This window comes from Miniopterus schreibersii (genome assembly GCF_964146895.1).
Source record: "Miniopterus schreibersii genome assembly, chromosome: 19".
NCBI classification, from domain to species: Eukaryota; Metazoa; Chordata; class Mammalia; order Chiroptera; family Miniopteridae; genus Miniopterus; species Miniopterus schreibersii.
Window position 1 is genome coordinate 34,158,698 of NC_138119.1, and position 19,546 is coordinate 34,178,243.

Here is a 19,546-nt window from a genome sequence, read left to right on the forward strand (position 1 = left end):
TCTCAGCCAGCCCCTAAATCCCACCTTTCAACTTAGGATGTGCCAATCAGCAGCTAAGCTAGTAGTTACTGAGAGACAGGAGGTGGGGGCTTTGCAGGGTTTGTCACTGCCCCCAACCAGGACAATTCCCAGGGCCCTTGGCACCGCCTGCCCAGGATGCTCTCGCTCATCCCTGCACCTCTCCTGCACTCTGCTAGGCATCGCCAAGCACAGAGCCAAGCAGAGCTGGTGCAGGGCAGGAGCCAGGCATAGCTCGCCTCTGAAAATGGGAAGACCACATTTGGATTTCAAAGTACGGAAACTTCTTAAGTTTCCCCAGCTTTTCATTGGGTTAGAGAGAGGAACTCTGTGTGTGTGTGTGTGTGTGTGTGTGTGTGTGTGAGAGAGAGAGAGAGAGAGAGAGAGAGAGATCTTGGGTAGGGGGTGAATTTATGGGTGGCAGTAGCAGCTGTTCCCCTTATGGACAGAGGCTTATTCATTGCTCTTCCAATCACCACCTAAATGTGGCTGTGTAGAGGCCAAGAAAAGCCTCCAGGATCAAGATTAGCAGCAAAAAATCAGGGGGGTATTTAAGGGAGAGGTGCCCAGGGCATAGGGATACAGTGTGAAAGATAGAAGAAAAGATTGTGTGTGTGTTGGGGGGAGGCTTATTCTAAGAGCTGGGGTTGGAAAGAGAAATCTGGGGGACTTTAAGCAAAAATGAATCACGTCAGGCCTCTTCCTCTTTAAGTTTCTCACACTGCACAACTTCTTGATTTTTAGTTCCCTGCACACAACCTATAACAGAAAAGATTGGGCACAGAAACAGGGGTAAAGAAAACTTACGTGTAGGGAGTGTGTCATAATTCCTGATTCCATGTCCTAAGAACAAGGAAGGAGAGAAGAATGGAGTGGGGGGGGAGGGTGAGAGAGGTGAGAGCACACACAGGTGTGTGCAATTCACACACTGATGGCGAGGCAAGCAGATATGTCACCATGTGTTATTATACGCATGCATCTAACATGGGCGTGAGTTTTAACAGATCGAGGCAGATGGACATGCTCACACACAGGGATTAAGGTCATGCTGAGGAATCAGCCTCAGAGAAATGACTCCTAGCTAGTGGCTCCTAGAATGCTCTTGATCTGTCCCCTGTACTGTGTGAGGTCCCAGGATGCTTCTCTCCACCTTTCCCGCCACCACTCTGATCCCTAAACAAAGCCAGCAGGTGGCAGGGGGACAAAAGGCGTAGAGGAAGGTAGAGCAGGCCAGACGGGGAGGGGGAGTCGCGCTCCAGGCTCATCTTTTCTCTCCTCTGCTTTGCTTTCTCCTGTTTCTATTTTTCATTCATTTGCTCTCTGTAGCAGCTTCTCTTCTTTCCTTACCTTCTAAGCCATCTCTCCTAGTTTTTTAGGGTTAGCTGCTCCCCTCATATCCTGGTCCCCTTTCTCTGCCCCCTTGGAAGAGATGGCAGTGACCTCACACGTGGAGAAAACACCTGTGTGCCCTGAGGATGTTTTCTATGTCATTCACTTTCTCCTCAAACCAGCTAGAGAAACAGAAGCTAGCAGGGCAATCTGGAGTGAAATGTCAATGTCTGTCTGTCTGTCTGTCTCTCTCTCTCTCCATTTTCCTTCCTCTCGTCTACATTTCCAGACAAAATAAGAAACCACCAGCTTCATAAAATCAGCATAGACTTTAATTCAGGTTGGCAGTGGGGAGAGAGCTACAACTTCCCTGCAAGGGTGTCCGGTGGAGAGGCCCATCCTGCGGGGAAAGGGCGAATAGCCCGGCGGCAGGACAGGGCCAGGAGCAGGGGTGTGGCCACGCAGTGCAGTATCGCCAGGGCTTCTGCCAGCTGCAGCAGCAGGTCCAGGGTCTTCTGGGTCGGGCATGACGACAACACCAAGAGCCTGGACCTCACTAGGGAGTCCAGTCCCCAGAGCACTCCATGAAGCCACCAGAAGGCAAACCAGAGCCACAAGATATCGACCCAGGGATACGGCCCCCGGCCCAATGCTTTCGTCAGCCCTTTGGCTCCTAACAAACACAGTGGCAGCAGGACAAAGACGGCGAAGCAGGCGGCGGTGTGCAGAAAGCGCACGGTGCCCTGGCTGAGTCTCAGGGTGCAGAGTCCATTGGAAGTGTCAGTGGCCAGAGTGAGTGGCAGCCCCAGTAGGAAGGCCACTCCCCAAAGTCCCACGGTGAGCTTCAGGGTGAAGCCCGGGACCTGGCCTGCGCCCAGTCTGGGACCCAGGCAGGCACGGCAGCCTATCAGCAAAGCTTGGGCAAAGGCCGAGCCATACCAGACTAGGTGGGCCAGGTGGCACAGGTAGGTGTTGTGGGCACCGCTTAGCCCTGGTGCGAGGATGGGCACCACGACGCTGAAGAGGGCACTGCCCGCAGCTAACTGTATGAGGACCTGACGGCCGGGACAGAGCTGCCGGTCAAAGATAGGTCTGAGAAGAGCGAAGAGCACAGCAGCACTCAGCAGGATGCCCAGGACCCCGGCCAGGACGTAGAACGGCAGCGAGGACTCATCCAGCAGGTTACAGGAGTGGCAGGGGGCAGCTGCGTCCAGCCCGCTGTAGTCACTGTCACCGTAGGAATAGTTCCACTCAATCGAAAAGTTACCTTCGAAGGGAGAGGCGCTGGAATTCTCAACAGTGGAGAAGTCCACCTGGAGGACATCCCCAGAGGGGACAATCATAGCGTCTAGTTACCCCGCTGAAGAGTCTCTGGGGGACTAAGGCAAGGGAAGGGGAGGAGACAGGGGAGCCCGGGCTGGAGAAAGGGGGCTGGAGGAGTTGGGTGCAGTGGGGATGATGCAAAAGGACATTACCGCTGAGAGCCCGGAGCCGGTAGAGAAACAGAGTCACGGAACTGCAAGGGGAGGTCTGAGGGCAGGACTGGAGAGCAGGGGAGGGTCAGAGGGATGGCAACCAGGGGCCTGGGTGGTACTTAACCGAAAGACAGGTGAGGGGGGAAGTGACAGGACCTAGGGGTCTGTGGTAAGAAGGGAGGGAAAGAGGGAAGGATAAGAGATGAGACGGGAAGGAGTTAGAAAGACAGACAGAGGCCAGACAGAGGGGTATTAGGGGCACAGTTGTGGGTTGTGGGCTCCTCCCCACACTCACCGGGTACAGACAGTTTCCCATGACACCGCTGGGCTCAAGGCAGGCAGAGAAAGGCTGGGGCAGTTCTGTCACCTGCTGTGGTTCTGAGATAAGTGCCAGGGACTAATGAAAGCCATCAGTTCTGGGCAGGGCCATTGGGTGGCAGGGGGTGGAGGCACATTCGGGAAGCCTTTGCCCCATGCCCGCCGCCTAAGCTTCAGGCCACGTAGGGCATTGGCCGGGGCTTCCTGTTTTGAGGTTGGAATCTGCTGGTGGGGACGTGCACTCGGGAAAGGAAGAAGGTGGGGACCAGAAGGTGGGTATTTTCCCGAAGGTGGAGAGGGAGGCTGAAAAGCCAAGGGGCTTTCCAGCAAGGATTCCTTCAGCTCGAGGAAGGAAGAGGGGCCAGGGGTGAAGTGTGAGACAGAGATAAGAGACCTGCTGGGAAGCTGGAGGGAAGGCAGCTGACGACTCTCACTGCTCCTCCACCCCTTGAACTTGAGCCAGTGAGACTTCAAAAGCCCTGCGTTTGTGAGAGGGTGTTCGTGGTGCTGGGGCTGGACCCATGGGATGCTGACAAGCTGAAGGGGGTGTGGGCGGGGCCCTGTGCATAGCCTGGGTGTGCCAAGGTGCCTATTTACCTGTGCGTGGCCCTGTGCCGTGCATCTTGCGCACGTATCTGAGGCAGCTGTCCGGGCCTGGGTCTGGGTGTTTCGGTGTGAGGGGGGAGGCCTGCCTAATGAAGCTACTTCAGGGAGGGACTGGGCATTTGCCTTGTCACCATGGGTGCAGCCAAGCATCTTTCATAGCAAGCAGGACACGGGCTGACGACTTGGAGCAGGCTCTGGGGGACAATGGGACAGCATGTTTTCAAGTGGGCCTATTGCCTCTGGGGTAATCTCTGTTCACATTTCTGTTGGGGACACAGGCTGGGCAAGCGCTGCACTGGCCTGGTGTCTCCACACTGTGTGAAGGTTCTCGTGCGGGGAGAGCTTGTTCCTCCCCAGATGGCTGACAGAAAGGGATCCGCCTGGGGGAGGATCCCCCCAAGCTGAGCTCTTTGGTAGCCCATTTTCCCCAGTTGCTTTCTCATGGTCTCTGCTGATTCATCCCCGTTCACCCCCACATTTTATTTCTTCAGTTAGGGAGACTTTCTGGACATCGGGAGAGGCGAGTCATGGGGTGTCCGAGTCGGATTGGTGAGAGAGAGAGGGCTGCTTAGGCGGCATGTTTCATTTGTCCAAGAAAGCACGTGAAGTTTTAACTCCTACTCTGCCAAGTAGCTCCCTCCCATTCACATAGGGCGCCTGGAGGTGGAGTAGGGGAGCCAAGTTGCAAAAGAATGGAGCCCTCACAAAGACCGTTCCCTAGCTCCAGTTTCAGGTTCAGCATGAGGGGAGGTTGGAAAATGAGTTTAGGGGACCTGTTGAAACTGTCCTAGAATGACGTTGGTGGCCTCTTCACCTTCATCTCCACCTTCTCCAATCCTGCCTGATGGAAGACAGTGGGAGCAGCCAGGTGCTCTGCCCCAAACACCCTGGAAAGCAAGGACCCAGCCAACGGGAGTGAACACACTTCTCTCCCTCGGAGAGTTATATTGTTTCCATACAGAGATGCCCTTGGGAGAGTGGCCTGGCGAGGCACACGCCGCCCCTGAAAGTACCAGGTGAGGGGATACCAGCAGAGCAGCCCTTATACACGTATCCCCACAGGAACAAGAGCAGCAAGAAGGAGGCAGCCGAGCGACACGGTGATCCAGATATATTGAGGGTGCCCCTCTGAGATTAGCATAGGAGAGTTAGAAAGATTATAAAGATACACGGTCCCCTCCCTGCTCCCTTCCCCACCCCCACCCACAGACAGACACACAAAACACAATGGTCCCTCTTCCCCCTCCCCCGGTACAAATATGGCTTCTGTGTAATATGGACAGAGTGATTCAGCTCAAAGAGGAAAAGTCATTTTCCCGAAAGCGGGTGCTAGGAGACAGGGAGCCCAACAGGCCTGGGGCACTGGGCTGCCTTGTTGTGTGAGGAGAGAGCCTTGGCTTAGAGGGGCTGCCTGTGGTGCCCAGGGCCCTGCCCAGCTGCTGGAAGATCCACAACGGTACTACCTGAATCGAAGGGGCGGGCAGACCTGCTGGATGCAGCTGCCCCCGTTTTACACACCCCTGGGTTGTCATAGCAGGGAGGACATGCTGGACGAGGGTGACAGCGGGCATCCTGGGTCTGAGGCAGAGTGGCTGGCTGGGCTGGGAGCATGAGCTACTTATCTCCATGGCAACCAGCTCAGGCCACAAAGGAAGACAGAAAATCAAAAGGGGGGGGGGGGTAGAGCTGGGAAGAAGACGGCAAGTTTCTCTCCAGCCCTCAACTCACTGGATACAGAAGTGACAGCGGTGGTTCTAGGGTCAGGGCCAGGGAGTGGCCTGAGGGGTGCATAGCAAAGGCTGTGGCACTGACTCCATAGCTCCAAGAGGGGAGACTGAGGCAGAGGCTCGATGCTCTATGTTTTAGGGTGAGACTAGATGGGCAACTGAGCACAAACACATCCTGGGGCTGTTTTCCCCATGACAGATGGGCACTGGGGGTGGCATGGAAAATGCCAGGATGAAACAACCTCCCAGGGGAGGTACCAAGCTGGATAGGAATCCTCCACTCCCAAGGCCCCCCTTTACTTGTTCCACAGCCCGCCCACCTGCCCAGGACCCGCCTTGCTGCCTCTCTCACACACAGATGTGCACACAAACACACACACATCCACACACTCACAAAGTTCACATTATTTTCTTTGTTTGGGCAGGAAACAGTGTAGTGAAGCTCCTTTTAGTATTTTTGTGGCTATATCTGCCTGGCTGCTGGGGAAGGGAGGAAGGACTAAGGGAGAGCTTAGGACCTGGAAGGGGCAAGGGGCACAGGGTGGGAGGAGCTGGTAAACAACGCCAACAGAGTGGGTGCCGAGCAACAGCCCGGGTGGGGTGAGAGTGAGGGGCCCCTGGGCAGCGAAGCAGACAGTTGGCCTGGAGCAGGGCCTTTCCCATAGCTGCTGGAGCAAGCAGGGCAGCCTTGCCCTGCGATTCCCCCAAGGGCAACTCCTGTGTAAAGGGCCCGGTTTCATACATCACGGGGGACAAGGGTAGGTGGGGCCATCTCTGGCATCCTTTCTCTCCAAATCTACCCCTCTTGGCAGGGAGCCACGTCCTTCCTACATGGAAGCCCTGGGGCTCTGGGGCTGCATGCCACCGGCAGGTCACACCTCCTCAGGGACCCCCATTCATTCCTTCTCCATCGGAGTGGAGCAGGGGCGTCAGAGCGGGACCTGTGTCTCTGTCCACAGCTCCAGGTATGTGACTATCAGCAGAGGACAGGCCCCTCCAGCTCCTGCTCACAACTCCCCATTCCCAGAGGCGGCCAGGAGCGGCTCTGCTGTAGAGGAGCAGGGCTGCGAGCCCCAACTAAACCAGCCCTGCTCCTCTCCTGTCCTTACCTCTTCACCCTCATCTCCTCCCAAAGCTCCAGGTTTTTGCTCTTCTCACCCCAGGGCCCTTGCCCCTCCAGCCTGGAGACAGATTTGATTTGGGATTGTTACAAAAATAATAATAACCCAAATGCAGAGAAGCCATGGAAAGGGCTGAGGGCAGCCCTCCCTCCCCCCACCCTCCTCCCTCCCCATTCCAAACCGAGTACAAAACCGCACCCAAAGCAGACATTCTGTACAGGGGTGGGGGCTGGGGAGCAAGCAGGAGGGGTGGCCCTGGGGTTGCTCTGTACAAGTCCGAGTTGGTTATGGCCCCAGAAGTCCCCACGGGGCCCCTGGAGGGGCGCAGGAAGTGGGTGGGCACCCTAGATGAAATATTCCTTCTTGTCGTCCCCGCCTGACTGCCCGCCTTCCGCGTTGATGATGGCCGTGTCCGCATCGGGCGCGTCGTCGGAGCCTTTAGCTTCATGTGTCAGGTAGGTTCCTAGGGAGGACAGAGGCTCCTCTTTCCAGGAGCAGCTTCCAAACCTCTGAAGCCCCCCTCGCCCGCTTCCCCCCACCACCATTCCTGCCATTTCCCCCCGCCCTTTAGAGCTTTATTCCTCCTCACTGACCTAACCTGCATGTTGCTGCCAACATTCCTCCCATGACCACACCCCTATGAATTAATGAATCCTGCCTTTAGTCAGAGAATCTCATCAATAATACTGGCAGAAAAATAAGTGCGTGTGTATATGTGTGTCTGTATTTGTGTATGTGTCTGTATGTACATATGCATATGTATGTGTGTTCATGTCTGTCTCTGTGTGCATGTGTCTGTGCACGTACATATGCATGTGTGTCTCTGTGTGCACGTCTCCGCATATACACATACATGTGCATGTGTTCATGTATGTGTACACGTGCGTGTATGTATGCACATGTGTGTTCATGAGTATGTGTCTATGTGTCTGTATGTACATGTGTGTCTGATGTGTGCATGCATGTCTATGTGTGTATATGCATGTGTGCATGTCTAGGTGTGCATGTGCATGTGAGTGGCTGTGTGTGCATGTGTGTATGTCTATGTGTATGTATGCATGTATGTGTGTGCATGTGTGCATGCATGCATGTGTGAGCTTGTGTATGTGTGCATGTGTATGTGGGTGCATGTGTGTATGTCTACGTGTATATATGCGTGTATGTGTGTGCATGTGTATATGTGTATGTGTGCATGGCTGTGTGTATGTGTGTGTAAGGTGGTGGTAGGGAAACTGTCATGTAGGCTCCCTGTGCAATGCAGCTGAGAGCTAGCACTTGATCAGTCATAGTCGTCTGGCTGCAGCTAGAAGTATAACAGGGGAGCATCCGAGAGGAAGGCATGTGAGGAGAGGGTAGCGAGGTGGCATTCATACAGGAAAGGAGAAAAGAGATGTTGTGGGGCAAGGAGATCAAAGGTCAAGGAAAATGAGGCCAAACAGAAAGGAGGAAAGTGTATGGAGAAATGGGAAGAAGATGCAGTTTCATCGTTCTCTGCCTACAGCAGAGAACTCTGGTGTCAGCAGCCGCTGGCTGAGTGAGGAGGTTTGACTTTATTGGATGATCAAAAAGTGGGGGGGCTTTCCTGAGGCTCCCTTCCTAGTTGGCTGCTTCTTCTTTCTCAACCGCTCACAGGGGCTACCTGGGTCTCCAGAGGCCCCTCCCGCAGCGCACTCCGCCCTGCCGGCCCCCCGCCCATCTCCCTCCCGCCCCAGCTCTCCTGCGATTCCCCGGCTCTGACCTTTGTGCCGAATCAGGTAGTGGCCCAGGAAGATGAACAGGATGAGCAGCAGAAAGACAATGAAAGCCACGATCCCGCCAATGATGGCGTGGTAGGTGCTGGAGGACGAGGGCACTGGACTGGGGTCTAGAGGGAAGGGGCAACGCACACAGTCAGGCCTGGGGCAAAACAATATCCCAGCGTTTCTGAGCTGGCTCGGGGCCATCTTACACAGCAGAGAACTGAGACTGACGTCAGGAGAACGGAGCGGCATCATTCAGCAAAGGGGATGTGCCTTATGTTGTACCCAAGTTTCTTACACAGTGTGCCGAGCATAGTAACGTTTACAAAAATTAATGTGTTCATGAATAAATAGAGACGTCTCCTCCACTTAACCCTTTAAGTTGAATTCATGGCACTGAAGCTTGACCTTAGCCAAGTCACAGATCATCGCTTTAAAGTTTAAATCATCTCTTGAGCTTTCTCCCTCGCTCTTTCTTTCCCTGTCTGCCTGTTTCTGTTTCTTTTTTCTAATTTCTGGGTTATCAGAGTCTTCCTCCCCTGTCCTCCACGCCCTCATACTCTTCTATCTGCTTGACAGTCTGAGATGGATTCTCTGCAGGGGCTTCTCCACCTAAACCCATTGCCCTGAGATCAGCTGGAGGAGCAGGAAAACACTGGTGGATCCAAGAATTAGGCACTTTGACAGCACCTTACAGAAGATGATAGACTGTGGCCCCTGTATAAAGAACATGCTCCTTCTCTGCAGAGCACTTTAAAGTTCCAGCAAAACCCCAACCCTCTAGCAAGTCTCATCAGGAGGGGCTGCAACTGCATCTTTGCTTCCCATCATCTGGAAGTTTGTGGGAAGTTGAAGATTTCCTTCACAGAAGTCCCACTGTGATGCCTCCAATGATAGCCGGTGTCTCTGCCATCGGACAGAGAACCTGTCCTCCACAGCAGCATCTACCGAGGATCGATTCCCACAGCAGAGGTGGGCTTGGTGTGCCAAGGACAACACCAGCCATAGCAGAGTCCCAAATGCCTGAGAAGACAGAGCACAGGCCCAGGATACAGTGCTGACGTGGCCAAAATTACACTCACGCAGATATGACTCGCCCACCCATGGGAGAACCACTGTTTTTCCACAGACTCAGCTTGAGTCTTGATGCCTCATTGACTCCTTGTTATATATTTTGTCTCTCCTACTTTGTCTCCTCAGGCTTGATTAGGCCAGCTTTTAAGCTTCTTGCCTGCTTATGCCTTATTTAAAAAGAAAACATTTATGCTCTGGTTTTTAATGTTTTAATTGGGGGGGAAGGAGAGGATGGGCCCAGGGGCTCCACGATATGATGGTGTGTGTGTGTGTATGTGTGTGTGTGTGTGATGGTGTAAATTAGAGGAAGCAGAATGAAGGCACCCACTATCTTTCTCCTAGGGAGTATGTGAGACTCAGTCCACATGAAAAACAAATCCTGGATAATTATTCTAGAGACTAGGGAAATGGAAATTCCCTAGAAAAAACATAGGTTTCCATAGCCAACGTCACCTCTGGGGTCATCCACAACAGGCCCCTGTCTCTAGGTGGAACACCATTTAATTTCATTCCAGGCAGGTGGGAGTCAGTACTGCTGAGGATATTCCTGCAAGATGCAGTAACTCGTTCTACCATCAGGCGTCAGCACTGGAAGCAGTTCCAATAAGACTAGCTTTCCAGCCCAGGGCAGGAAGGATCAGCAAAAGGCCAGCCACAGGGCAGGAGAACTTGCTCCCACTGCCAATCATCTTCACAGCTTGTCCGGAGAGATATGGGGGCAGGGGCTGAGCCTCAGTGCATTGCCCTTGCTCCCGACATCTAGCTTTGTTTGTTGTGCTGAGACAGTGCCCACATGCTGAGGTCTGCCCTGGAGTCCGAATCACCCCATCCAGACACTCTCAGGTCTCTTGTCCCTGGGAGGCCTGTCCATGGGAGAACTACTGTTTTTCCACCGACTCAGCTTGGCTCGACGCCTCATTGACTCCTTATTATATATTTTGTCTCTCCTACTCTGTCTCCTCAGGCTTGATTAGGCCAGCTTTAATGGGCGTTTCACTCAAGGAGCCTCCGATGTTCCCCTGACAACGCATTTCCCTTTTCTGAGGAAAGGCTTATGCGACTTTCTGACATGACCCCACTCCCCACTGCCATTGGACTCTCCAAAGAATCTCCTGCTCACTCTCCCTAAAGGGAATTCTGTGCTAGCCCATCTCTCCCGGAGCTGGGTTTTATGGTTGCACCTTTGTAAGAACTTCAGAGAAGCATCACCTAGTTCCTATAGAAGATATGGCATCTGAGAGAAGATTCTATTTCTCGGCATAGTACAAACTTATCTCCATTTCCTGCCTTGAGCCAGGTCTGCAGGGAGAGAGAACAGTAGCAGACGCACCCTGTTCTAGCCAGAGGAGCAGCAGCTCGGAGAGCCTGCTGCAAAGGGAAATGCATCTGCACACATGCTTGAGGCTCTGGGGCCTCTGATCACAGACTTCTTCCTCTTCTTCTGTTTTTTTAATACTCACCTGAGGATATTTTTTCCATTGCTTTTCAGAGACAGTGGAAGGAAGGGGGAGAGGGAGAGGGAGAGGGAGGGAGAGAGAGAGAGAGAGAGAGAGGGAAACATCGATTGGTTGTCCCCCGCATGCACCCTGACAGAGGCTGGGGATGGAACCTGCAACCGATTCTGTGCCCTTGGCTGGAATCAAACCCAGGACCCTTCAGTCTGTGGGCCGACTCTTTAACCACTGAGCAAAACCAGCCAGGGCCATAGAATTGTTATTCTTGCTGCCAGGTGAGTGCAGGGGTTGGAGGATGGTGTCACTTGAGTCATCACTGCTGAACATCCCACTGATCTTTCCTTACTGCACATCTCAGGGTGGATCTGCAGCTGAGTCTTCAGGAGGCTGTTGTCCCTTTAGTCCACTCCATCGGAGTGCTCTCAGGTGACAGAAAGGTGAAAGTGTAAGATGGACAGAGAAGGGGAGGAGAGGGATGCTGGAGGGAAACGGAGGCAGGCTCACCGTTCACATTGAGAGTATAGTAAGCCTTGTGGCTGCCCATGTTGCTGGTGGCTGTGCAGCCGTAGGTGCCGCTGTCACTCTTGTTGAGGAAGGGGAAGATCAGGGCGCTCTCCTGGGTTATCTTCAGGGGTGGCACACTGCCCTCCTTCTCCCACAGGTACTGCTGGGGACTGTGGAGTGTTCAGAAGAGAATAGGTCAGGGAGCTAAAGGAAACAAAAATAACTGGGAGCAGGGAAGTCAGGGACTGTTTGATGAAAGCTCAAGAAATTATAGGGGCCTGAGACACTGAGCTAGCTGCTCAGAGGCAGGGAGAGGGTGACCTCTTGGGGTTCCTTATGGGAACCACAGGGAACCAGGGAGGAGCCTCTCCCCACTTCTGCTCCTTTGCAGTAGAGGCAGAGGATGGGTGCTGTTAGTGTCAGGAAAAATGAGAGGCTCAGACAGTGCAGAGGAGATAGGAAGGCATTATGTGAAGATCACAATCTGAGAGCATGGAGTTGTATTAGAGGCCAGGAAATGAATCTTCTTACACAGGATTGCCACGACCCTCACAGTGTAGCAACAGCTTCTGGCCCTCGCGGGGATGTGGAGGGTCTGGCCTAATCTTCACTGTTGGTGTGTCTGTGGAGAAGGAAATTATGTCAGTGCACAACTCCCACACTGTTCAGGAGATCGCCTTGATTTCCAAATTGTTCTGTTACACATGACAACGTCCACCCCCAATGCCTCAGGGTGCAAGTGGCTGGGAACAAAGACCTTGCTCCCCCTACTTCCTGTGAGCAAGGACCGCTATTGCCGTTGAATGCATGCGGGAGTGGTACTGCCGCCTTGTGGAAGTAGGGTTCTAGATGGTCTGTCCTTGGTGAGAACCCAAGAGCTGTCTAACAGAGAGCTGAGAAGGGGTCTCACGGGTTCATCTGTGCCTAGCACACTGCCCAGTCCATAAATGGGACTTAATACATAATTGTGACAGAACAAATGCACTTGAACTTGACTGTTGAGCTCACAACCTCTCAATCCTCTCTATTCTGTACAGGGGCTTAAACCGGCAGCAATGCTTGAAGAAAAAACATCATTTTTAGTGGTCAGTACAAAAATGAAGTCAGAGCTTTGAAAGAGCAAGAGACAGGGGTCATATTTTGGCTGCAAAAAGGCACTGACACAACAGAGATGGGCTCTGCAAAGGAATGATGGCATCTGCCACCAACACCAAAGGGCTTTTGAGGAGGCTAGGTCCAGATGGCCACATAGAACAATAGAACCAGATGCTGGTTTAGAAGGACAGGTAAAGAGGCAGAGCTTCCCCTATGATAGAACCACCCTTAACAACCGTTAATGAGTGTATTGCAGTCCAATCAAACAGGACAAAGAGAATCTGGCCAGGTGTGTTCAGGGACTCACAGCCACAGAAACCTCTAGTACAGCTCCTGGAGCATAGCATTTGTTGACTGACTACTGATCATGGTTGGGCCAAAAAGCTCCCTGGAGAGTAACTTCCAGACGGTCTGGTGCCTAACAGACATCTTTGGGACAGGAGAGGGCCTTCCTTAGCCTTGGTCAGGGCCCAGACTCAGGGGAAGAAGCCCAACGCCAGGGGCCTCACCCTCAGAACTAACAATCAGAGAAAAAATTATAGCAACATAGAGCTCTGAAATTTACAACATACTTTCATAGATATTGTTTCATTGATCCTCAAGAAAATTCAGTGAAGTAAGCAAGAGCTACTAAGAGACTACATGCTTTGGTGAGAGCAACACAGCAAGTAGAGGTGCTCCAGCCAGAATCCAGGGGGTCTGCTTCCAAATTGAGAGTCTGCTAAATGGAAAGTGATGCTACTCCAAACCTACTCATGTTCAAGTTTCAGCAATGAGTTTAGCAATTGATTTAAATAGCCCTCAAGTCAGGCTTGTATCTTCCATAAGGAAGAGATTAAGGGTTTCATCATTTTAGAAAAACACCCAGCCTCCAGATGAATTAGAATAAAAAGTACATCATTTTACAACTCTTTATCTTCCACTTTTGTACTTTATTTTCTTTCCCGCTAGGTTCCTCCACTCAGAAAAGTTCTTTTTGAAAATTTCCAAATTTCCTCAGGTGAGGAGGGAAGTTCACTGTCCATAGCCAAGGCAGATTCCATAGAGAGATGAGGATCCTTGGAAGGGTTGGGGGTAGTGATCATGATCGTGGCCATTTGGGGTCAGAATCCCAGGAAAAATCAAACAGCTGTGGTAGACAGGAGAGTACCGTAGGAAAAGATCTGGGAAGGATGATGCCAGAGCGATTATGTTTCCTACCACCTGCATTTTCTTGAAACCATCGTAAGCTAGATCAAGAAGAAGCTTTAGCGGTTCCCATGTTCATCTTCTCATTTAGCAAGTAAAGAATCAAGCTCAGAGGGGTAATTTTCTTAGCATCACATGGCTAGTAAGTGGTGGAGGGCAGACTAGAACCTGCATTCTGACTCTTGATTTACTATAGTTACCATGACAACTTACAAGCTGGTTGCATCGCACCAGCCTACTCCAGGGGTTGGTAAACTTACCCATTGGGTCAAATCCTTCCAGCTACATGGTTTTGTAAATAAAATTTTATTGGAACACAGCTGTGTTTGTTTGTTTACATATTGTCTATAGCTACTTTCCCGCAAAAACAGTGGAGGTAAATAGCTGAGAAAGAGGCCATGTGACCCCCAAAGCCTAAAATGTTTGCTATTGGGGCCTTTACAGGAAAAGTTTGCTAACGCTTGGCCTAGTCCTGCCACATCTTGTCTCATTTTGTTTTCACCTGTCCAGTTATCTGTGCCTATTCCTTCATGTGCAGTCACCACCATTTTCCTTTTCCCCACCCCCCATCTCATACCTGGCTTGTCTTCACCCACAAGCCCATGACATACATAAAACTTCAATGCGCTGAGAGGTGGATCTGTCAGCTCCGTTTAGTGATTCGTGGTTCACAGAGCACACGATGTCGGCCCCATCATCCTCCCGGGTAACCTGGAACGTCACTGAGCTGCTCACGGTGAAGGTTTTACCATTGGGATCTTCCTGTATTCGGGTTGGTTCTCCTGGAGAACAGAAACCACACACACACACAGGAACAGAGTGAGCCCCAGCATACAGATACTGTGTGGGCCACTGCAGACACACAGATGGTGAGTTTCAAGTTTGACAAACTTAGCAAGTTGTGAAATGGATATGAGTGTGCACAGAGTATCTGTCATTCCCACTTTCCCTTCTACGTCAGGCCTTGTGTGCACGTACACATGTAGACACGTGCCCCTCCCTCTCTCATTCTCTGGTCCTCTCAGTGCCACCTCCTCCTGTAACCCCAAGGCCGGAGGAACTTACCATGAAGCTCTTGCTCGCCCTTCCGCCAGGTGAGATGAGCTGCAGGTTTGCTCCCAGAAGACTGACAGTTTAGGGTGGTTGTCTCCTTTTCCCGTAATGATGACTTGTAGCCAGTGATTATGGGCTTCTGTGGGATTCCTACCATGCATAGGGGGTGTCGGGATACGAAGGAGAGGGCATGAGGTTACACTCAGCTCTCCCTGCTGAGATGGCATCTCTGGGGGACAGGATACCTCCGTCCTACTCTGGTTTATGACTCGTAGAAAACTAGTTATCTTTCTCTTTGATCTCCTCCCTGAGGGCCAGGAAGAAATGTCTGGGGAGAAGAGGCGTGGTAGTGTGGAGATAAGCCACACCTGAGACATGATATGTGACCTGACAACCCAGAGCACCACTGGGTGGCTACAAAAACAGTGCGGAGCTCAGGGAAGCAGAGAAGGAAATTGAAATATAGGATAAAACAGAGGATGAGAGCACTGTGGTACTCAAGTTGGGTATTGTAATCATACATTGCATGCACCCCTCACGTTTCCCTCACATAATCTTGGGAGGGAGGGAGGACAGACATTGTCATCGTTCTGTTACAGGTTAGGAAATTCAGGCTCAGTGAGACTAAGGGCGTTGTTCCAGAGCAAACAGTAAGCAGAGGAGAAATTATTAGAAGTCAGAGCTCTTTCCGTTTTGTTCCATTGCAAGGGAAACATGGACTGAACTTTTTCAAAAGGCTTGGAGCCTTGCCTGACTCTAGGCTCCTTAAGGGACCCACCTAGAGAGATCTGTTTGCACAGAAGCATGCTGCAGTGACATGGGTTTGGGAGCCTCACCCAGCACAGTGATGAGGGACTTGGCAGTTCTCACAGGCATGGTGAAGATGGAGCAGGTGTATTCTCCCTCGTCCGCCAGGGCCACATTGCTGATGCTGATGCTGAGCTCATGGGGTGTGGATTTAACCAGCTGAATCCGATTATCTCGAAGGGCTAGGGGGGGATTGGGAGAAAGGGAAGCAAGGCTTTCACTAGCACCTTTCACGTTTATCTTCAATCCCAGGTCGGATTTTTGAGCGGAAGGGGTATAGTGTGACTTTGAGCAGGGGGGAAAACCTGTTCCTGAGTTTGAACAGTCTATAGGCCATTAATCACCTTCCTGGTCCATTGGGCACAGAGCCTCAGATACACTCAGAAAAGTAGGTTGGATCTCAAGGGCTTCCTTGTGAGACACACAGCTCAACACATCAGCTATCTCTTACTGCTCCTCTGGGGTAAAGTCAACCCAGGCCCTATAAGACCATGAATGGCCTAGGTAAGAGTTGTAGTAATGAAGTGTCTCTGAATCCAGTTGAGGAGCCCATGGCTTGTTCCCTCAAATCGCCACACCTTCGCGTGTCTCAGCCCCTGGCCTACAGGAAAATTTCCTCTTAGGGCTGCAATCCCCTTTCCCAGCCCATGGTTCCCGCAGACAGAGATAACCCTACCTCTCTTCTCCCCAAAGTAAAGAGTCTGCTGAGCAGGGTTAGACCACTGCAGGGATGAGTCCTCATGGTCTTTCACTTGGCATTTGAGCACCACGGTGCCGCCAGCCACCACGGTTTCATCAGATGTCCAGGGCTGACTGTCTGCAGGAGTAGAATAGGGTTAGTTTCCTAGAATAGGACTAGGGACTAGCAAGCCCTAGTCCCTCCACCCGTTTCTGGGCCAAAGTCCACCTCATCTAATTCAGACTATCCAAGGTCCAGGCCTCTGTGTCTCTTAAGGCATCACGGAGGAAGGAATAGGGGAAAGGAACAGACGTAGTGGTGGTGGGACCTCATTTCTTCTTGTTCTGAATGCACGGGAAAAGTTACCTGTTGAATGTTTGCTTAAGAAACGAACATGGCCACAAACACGTAGAGGAATAAAGGCCCTCCAGATCTACACAGACCACTCCACATGCATCTTTTCTGATAGAATTCTACCATTCACCTTTGAAAACGCACATAGGTGTCTGTTAGTCTATGTTTTGCCTTTCTGCCACCACCTGCCTACATGAGCAAGCACAGGAGAAGCAGTTGTGACCAATAATTCCAAAACTAAAAGTGAACGAAAGGCCAGGCCAGCCCTTGGACTGCACATTATTTATATAAGAGGTAGCTGATAAAACTTCAAACCAAACAAACAAAACAGATTTAAAAAACAAAACAAAACCGAAACATTTTGACACGGACTTTTCAACTCCTCCAACAATAGTTTCCCTTCATTCATCAGCTCCCTTAACATATTTCTTCAGTTTTAATACCACCCAGTCCCCAACACAGACCCCATCACCACCCTGGTGTTAAAGAGCCAAGGATTACAGTTGTCTCTTGGATGTGATGGAGATACGTTTACTAATTCCTCTATCCTTAGTCATGTTAAACAAAAAAAAAAGGTGTCACATGGATTAGCCACTTGAATACCAATTGTGTCTCCTGGTCGGGCGTAACTGTGAGTCCCTTGGACTGTGTGCCACTTGCTTCCTCCTCTCAGGATTATTGCCCCCTTTTCCCCACAGCATAGGGACTGATTCCCATCATCGATCCCCTGCTTCAGGACTGACTTTCTGAGACCCAACAGCACCAACCTTCACAGAACTAAAATAAACAGCTTCAGCTCTGATTCTGAAACGCCTGCAGTATTTCTTCTATGGCACTAATTCACTTAACCAGCATTCTTCCCCTCTGAATGGGAAGCCGAGGGACATAGTGTCCACGTTTCCTAATTGAGTAACTTAGACAATCCCTAGGCTCCCTGTGGCACTGACCTGGCCCCTGCCCTGTCTGCTCATCCCTTCCTTTCTTGGTCACCACAGCTCCATCTCCAACACACGAGTGCTCCTGGCAGAGAAGGTGCATGTGCTGAGGCTGAGGTCAGTGCTTCAGGATAGCTGTCTCCAAACTGAAGCACAACAGGCTGGCCACTAGTTTTAGTGTTTAGAATCAATAAAAATTAGGGCCGAAAGGGATCTTAGGGATCACGGAATCCAATTGTCTAATTTTATAGATGTAGACAACGAGACAATGGAGGTGATGTGATTGCCTAAGGTCATTCTACTTATCGGTGATTCTTGTTAGGACTAGAACTTGGTTCTTCTGACTCTCAATGCAGAGCTTATGTCATTGGAACGCCTCTCAAGTAATCATCTAATAAGAATTAAAACTATGATTTTGAGATTAATGATCTGTGGATTGAGCTGGCTGAGTTGATTTTGGAGTGGCACGTTCCTTAAATACTCCATGGAAGGTTTGGGAAGCCTTTCATTTACTGCTAGCCACATACCAAGTTTTCACTAGTGATTCCACTGTCCCTGGTTCCTTAGGAAGATTTCTACCTTGACTATGTCTTCCAGAACCTCTTCATTCTGAGCAATACACTCCTCTTGAAATCATTCTATCTTTAGAAAAAACGCGTAGGGGACCCAGAGGTCTCTGTACTAAGGAAGGAGCGGGTGCTAGAGATGTTGGTGTAGAGCTAGGAACTACAATGTCAGATGGAAAGTAGAGGAGCAGAACACGGGGTGAAGGCCACATGAGTGGGAGATGGTATGAGGATGGCGGAGGGCACTGAGAGACACTGGGATGAGGGGGCCTGGATTCTCACCTTGACTGACCAGCATGTCAGGAGTGCTCCAGACTGTGGAGCTGATGGCCTCGTCGAGTGGAGCCAGAGTTCCCAGCTCCAAATCCTGCTCCTGCCAGTAGCCTGGGGAGAGAATCTCCATCAAGGATGAGCCCTACATATATGCTGCTGTAGGATGGGATCTGTACTCTCATTTTTGGAGGTGGGGGAGAGGTAGGCCCCTGTGAAAAGCAGGTTCACCAGAATACCCAAGAGAAGGTGGGTTTCTCACAAAAAGGAGCCGTTAACTAAAGTACTGACCAAGGAAGCCAACTCTTCCTCCCAAGGGCTGGATTAAAGGAGGGTGCTAACTTTCATCAGCCACTCACATCACCTTAGAGCCAAAAGATCCTAGAGGTCATCTGGTCCAGGCCTCCTACTTCCTGTGTGAAAGGTTAAAGGTGACACGGAGGAGGTCACTACGAAGAACGTGACAGCTAACCAAAGACTTGTCTTTCCTTAGCCAGGATTCTCTCTGCTACACTCTATTATCTACTAAAATAAGGGCAGGTTTAATAAACAGAAAATACTTTCACATTTACAAAGACCTGTAAAATCAGTACCCTGGTGTCACCATTACTTTGCAGGGTGGACACAGAATGAAGTGACTTGTCCGAGGTCACAGAAATAGAAGAAAAAGACTAGAAACTAAATGCCCGACCCAAATCCAAAGCCCTGTTCGTTTCAGGTAGGCCCCTACCACTGAAGGCAGCGCCCAGGGCAGAAGCGAGCCCAGCCCCCCTCCGGGTCACCTCCTCCGCGGCGCTCAGGTCCTCCGGCCCAGCCGCCACTTACATCACTGACTCTGCTCGATCCTCGGGCTCAACAAGCCTCCCTCTTCCTAGCAGGGAGCCCCGAAACCCTTTGGGGACTACACAGTGTCGAGGGCCTGTTTCCTGCGATTCACCCGAAGGGCCAGAGGGACAAAGAAACCAGGCGATCTTTTCAGGGTCTCCCGCCACAAGCCCAGCGGTAGCCAATCACGTGCGCAAAACTCAGTGAGGTCATCGGCTGCCGGGCAGAGTTCTCAGCCGCTTCTAGTCCCGGCCGAGTCCCGGCAGAACTTCAGGAGCGGCGGCGGCTGGGGGCGCGGAGGAGGGGGCGCGGGCGGAGGGGAGGTGCGGGGAGGGGCAGGGAGGCAGGGGTGCGAGACTAAAGGGAAGTGCACGGGGCTTAGGGTCCGAGGAGAGGGAAGAGGGGAGGG

General features: G+C 51.6%; 2 protein-coding genes across 6 annotated transcripts in view; both read right to left on the bottom strand.

Annotated features, from left to right (window-relative positions):
- Positions 1–1,659: 1,659 nt before the first annotated feature.
- ACKR1 (atypical chemokine receptor 1 (Duffy blood group)) lies at positions 1,660–4,220 on the bottom strand. The gene is made up of 2 exons (XM_081120843.1): positions 3,118–4,220; positions 1,660–2,660 (listed from the first exon to the last, which is right to left on the bottom strand). Exons 1-2 carry the CDS (start codon positions 3,136–3,138, stop codon positions 1,707–1,709), a joined length of 975 nt encoding a protein of 324 aa, XP_080976969.1. The 5' UTR covers positions 3,139–4,220; the 3' UTR covers positions 1,660–1,706.
- Positions 4,221–4,662: 442 nt separating this feature from the next.
- Positions 4,663–19,546, bottom strand: part of CADM3 (cell adhesion molecule 3) — a 30,929-nt gene continuing 16,045 nt past the window's right edge. The window contains exons 1-11 of one of the 5 annotated variants that reach the window (XM_081120842.1): positions 19,138–19,363; positions 18,677–18,725; positions 18,325–18,426; positions 16,185–16,325; positions 15,538–15,690; positions 14,714–14,851; positions 14,260–14,430; positions 11,897–11,987; positions 11,366–11,535; positions 8,333–8,458; positions 4,663–7,057 (exon numbers count right to left, since the gene is read on the bottom strand). In XM_081120842.1, the coding sequence (XP_080976968.1) occupies positions 6,939–7,057; positions 8,333–8,458; positions 11,366–11,535; positions 11,897–11,987; positions 14,260–14,430; positions 14,714–14,851; positions 15,538–15,690; positions 16,185–16,325; positions 18,325–18,340 (1,125 nt within the window). In that variant the 5' untranslated portion in view covers positions 18,341–18,426; positions 18,677–18,725; positions 19,138–19,363 and the 3' untranslated portion in view covers positions 4,663–6,938. Of the gene's footprint in view, positions 7,058–8,332; positions 8,459–11,365; positions 11,536–11,896; positions 11,988–14,259; positions 14,431–14,713; positions 14,852–15,537; positions 15,691–16,184; positions 16,326–18,324; positions 18,427–18,671; positions 18,726–19,137; positions 19,364–19,546 lie in introns of those variants that run through there. The other 4 variants (XM_081120841.1, XM_081120840.1, XM_081120838.1 and 1 more) reach the window with 4 other exon arrangements.

Excerpts from the sequence above, each read along its gene's own strand:
- ACKR1 (XM_081120843.1), bottom strand. The coding sequence starts at position 3,138 with ATGGGAAACTGTCTGTACCCG. Across the intron at positions 2,661-3,117 it reads TGGGAAACTGTCTGTACCCG|GTGGACTTCTCCACTGTTGA; the intron begins GTGAGTGTGGGG and ends GATGTCCTCCAG.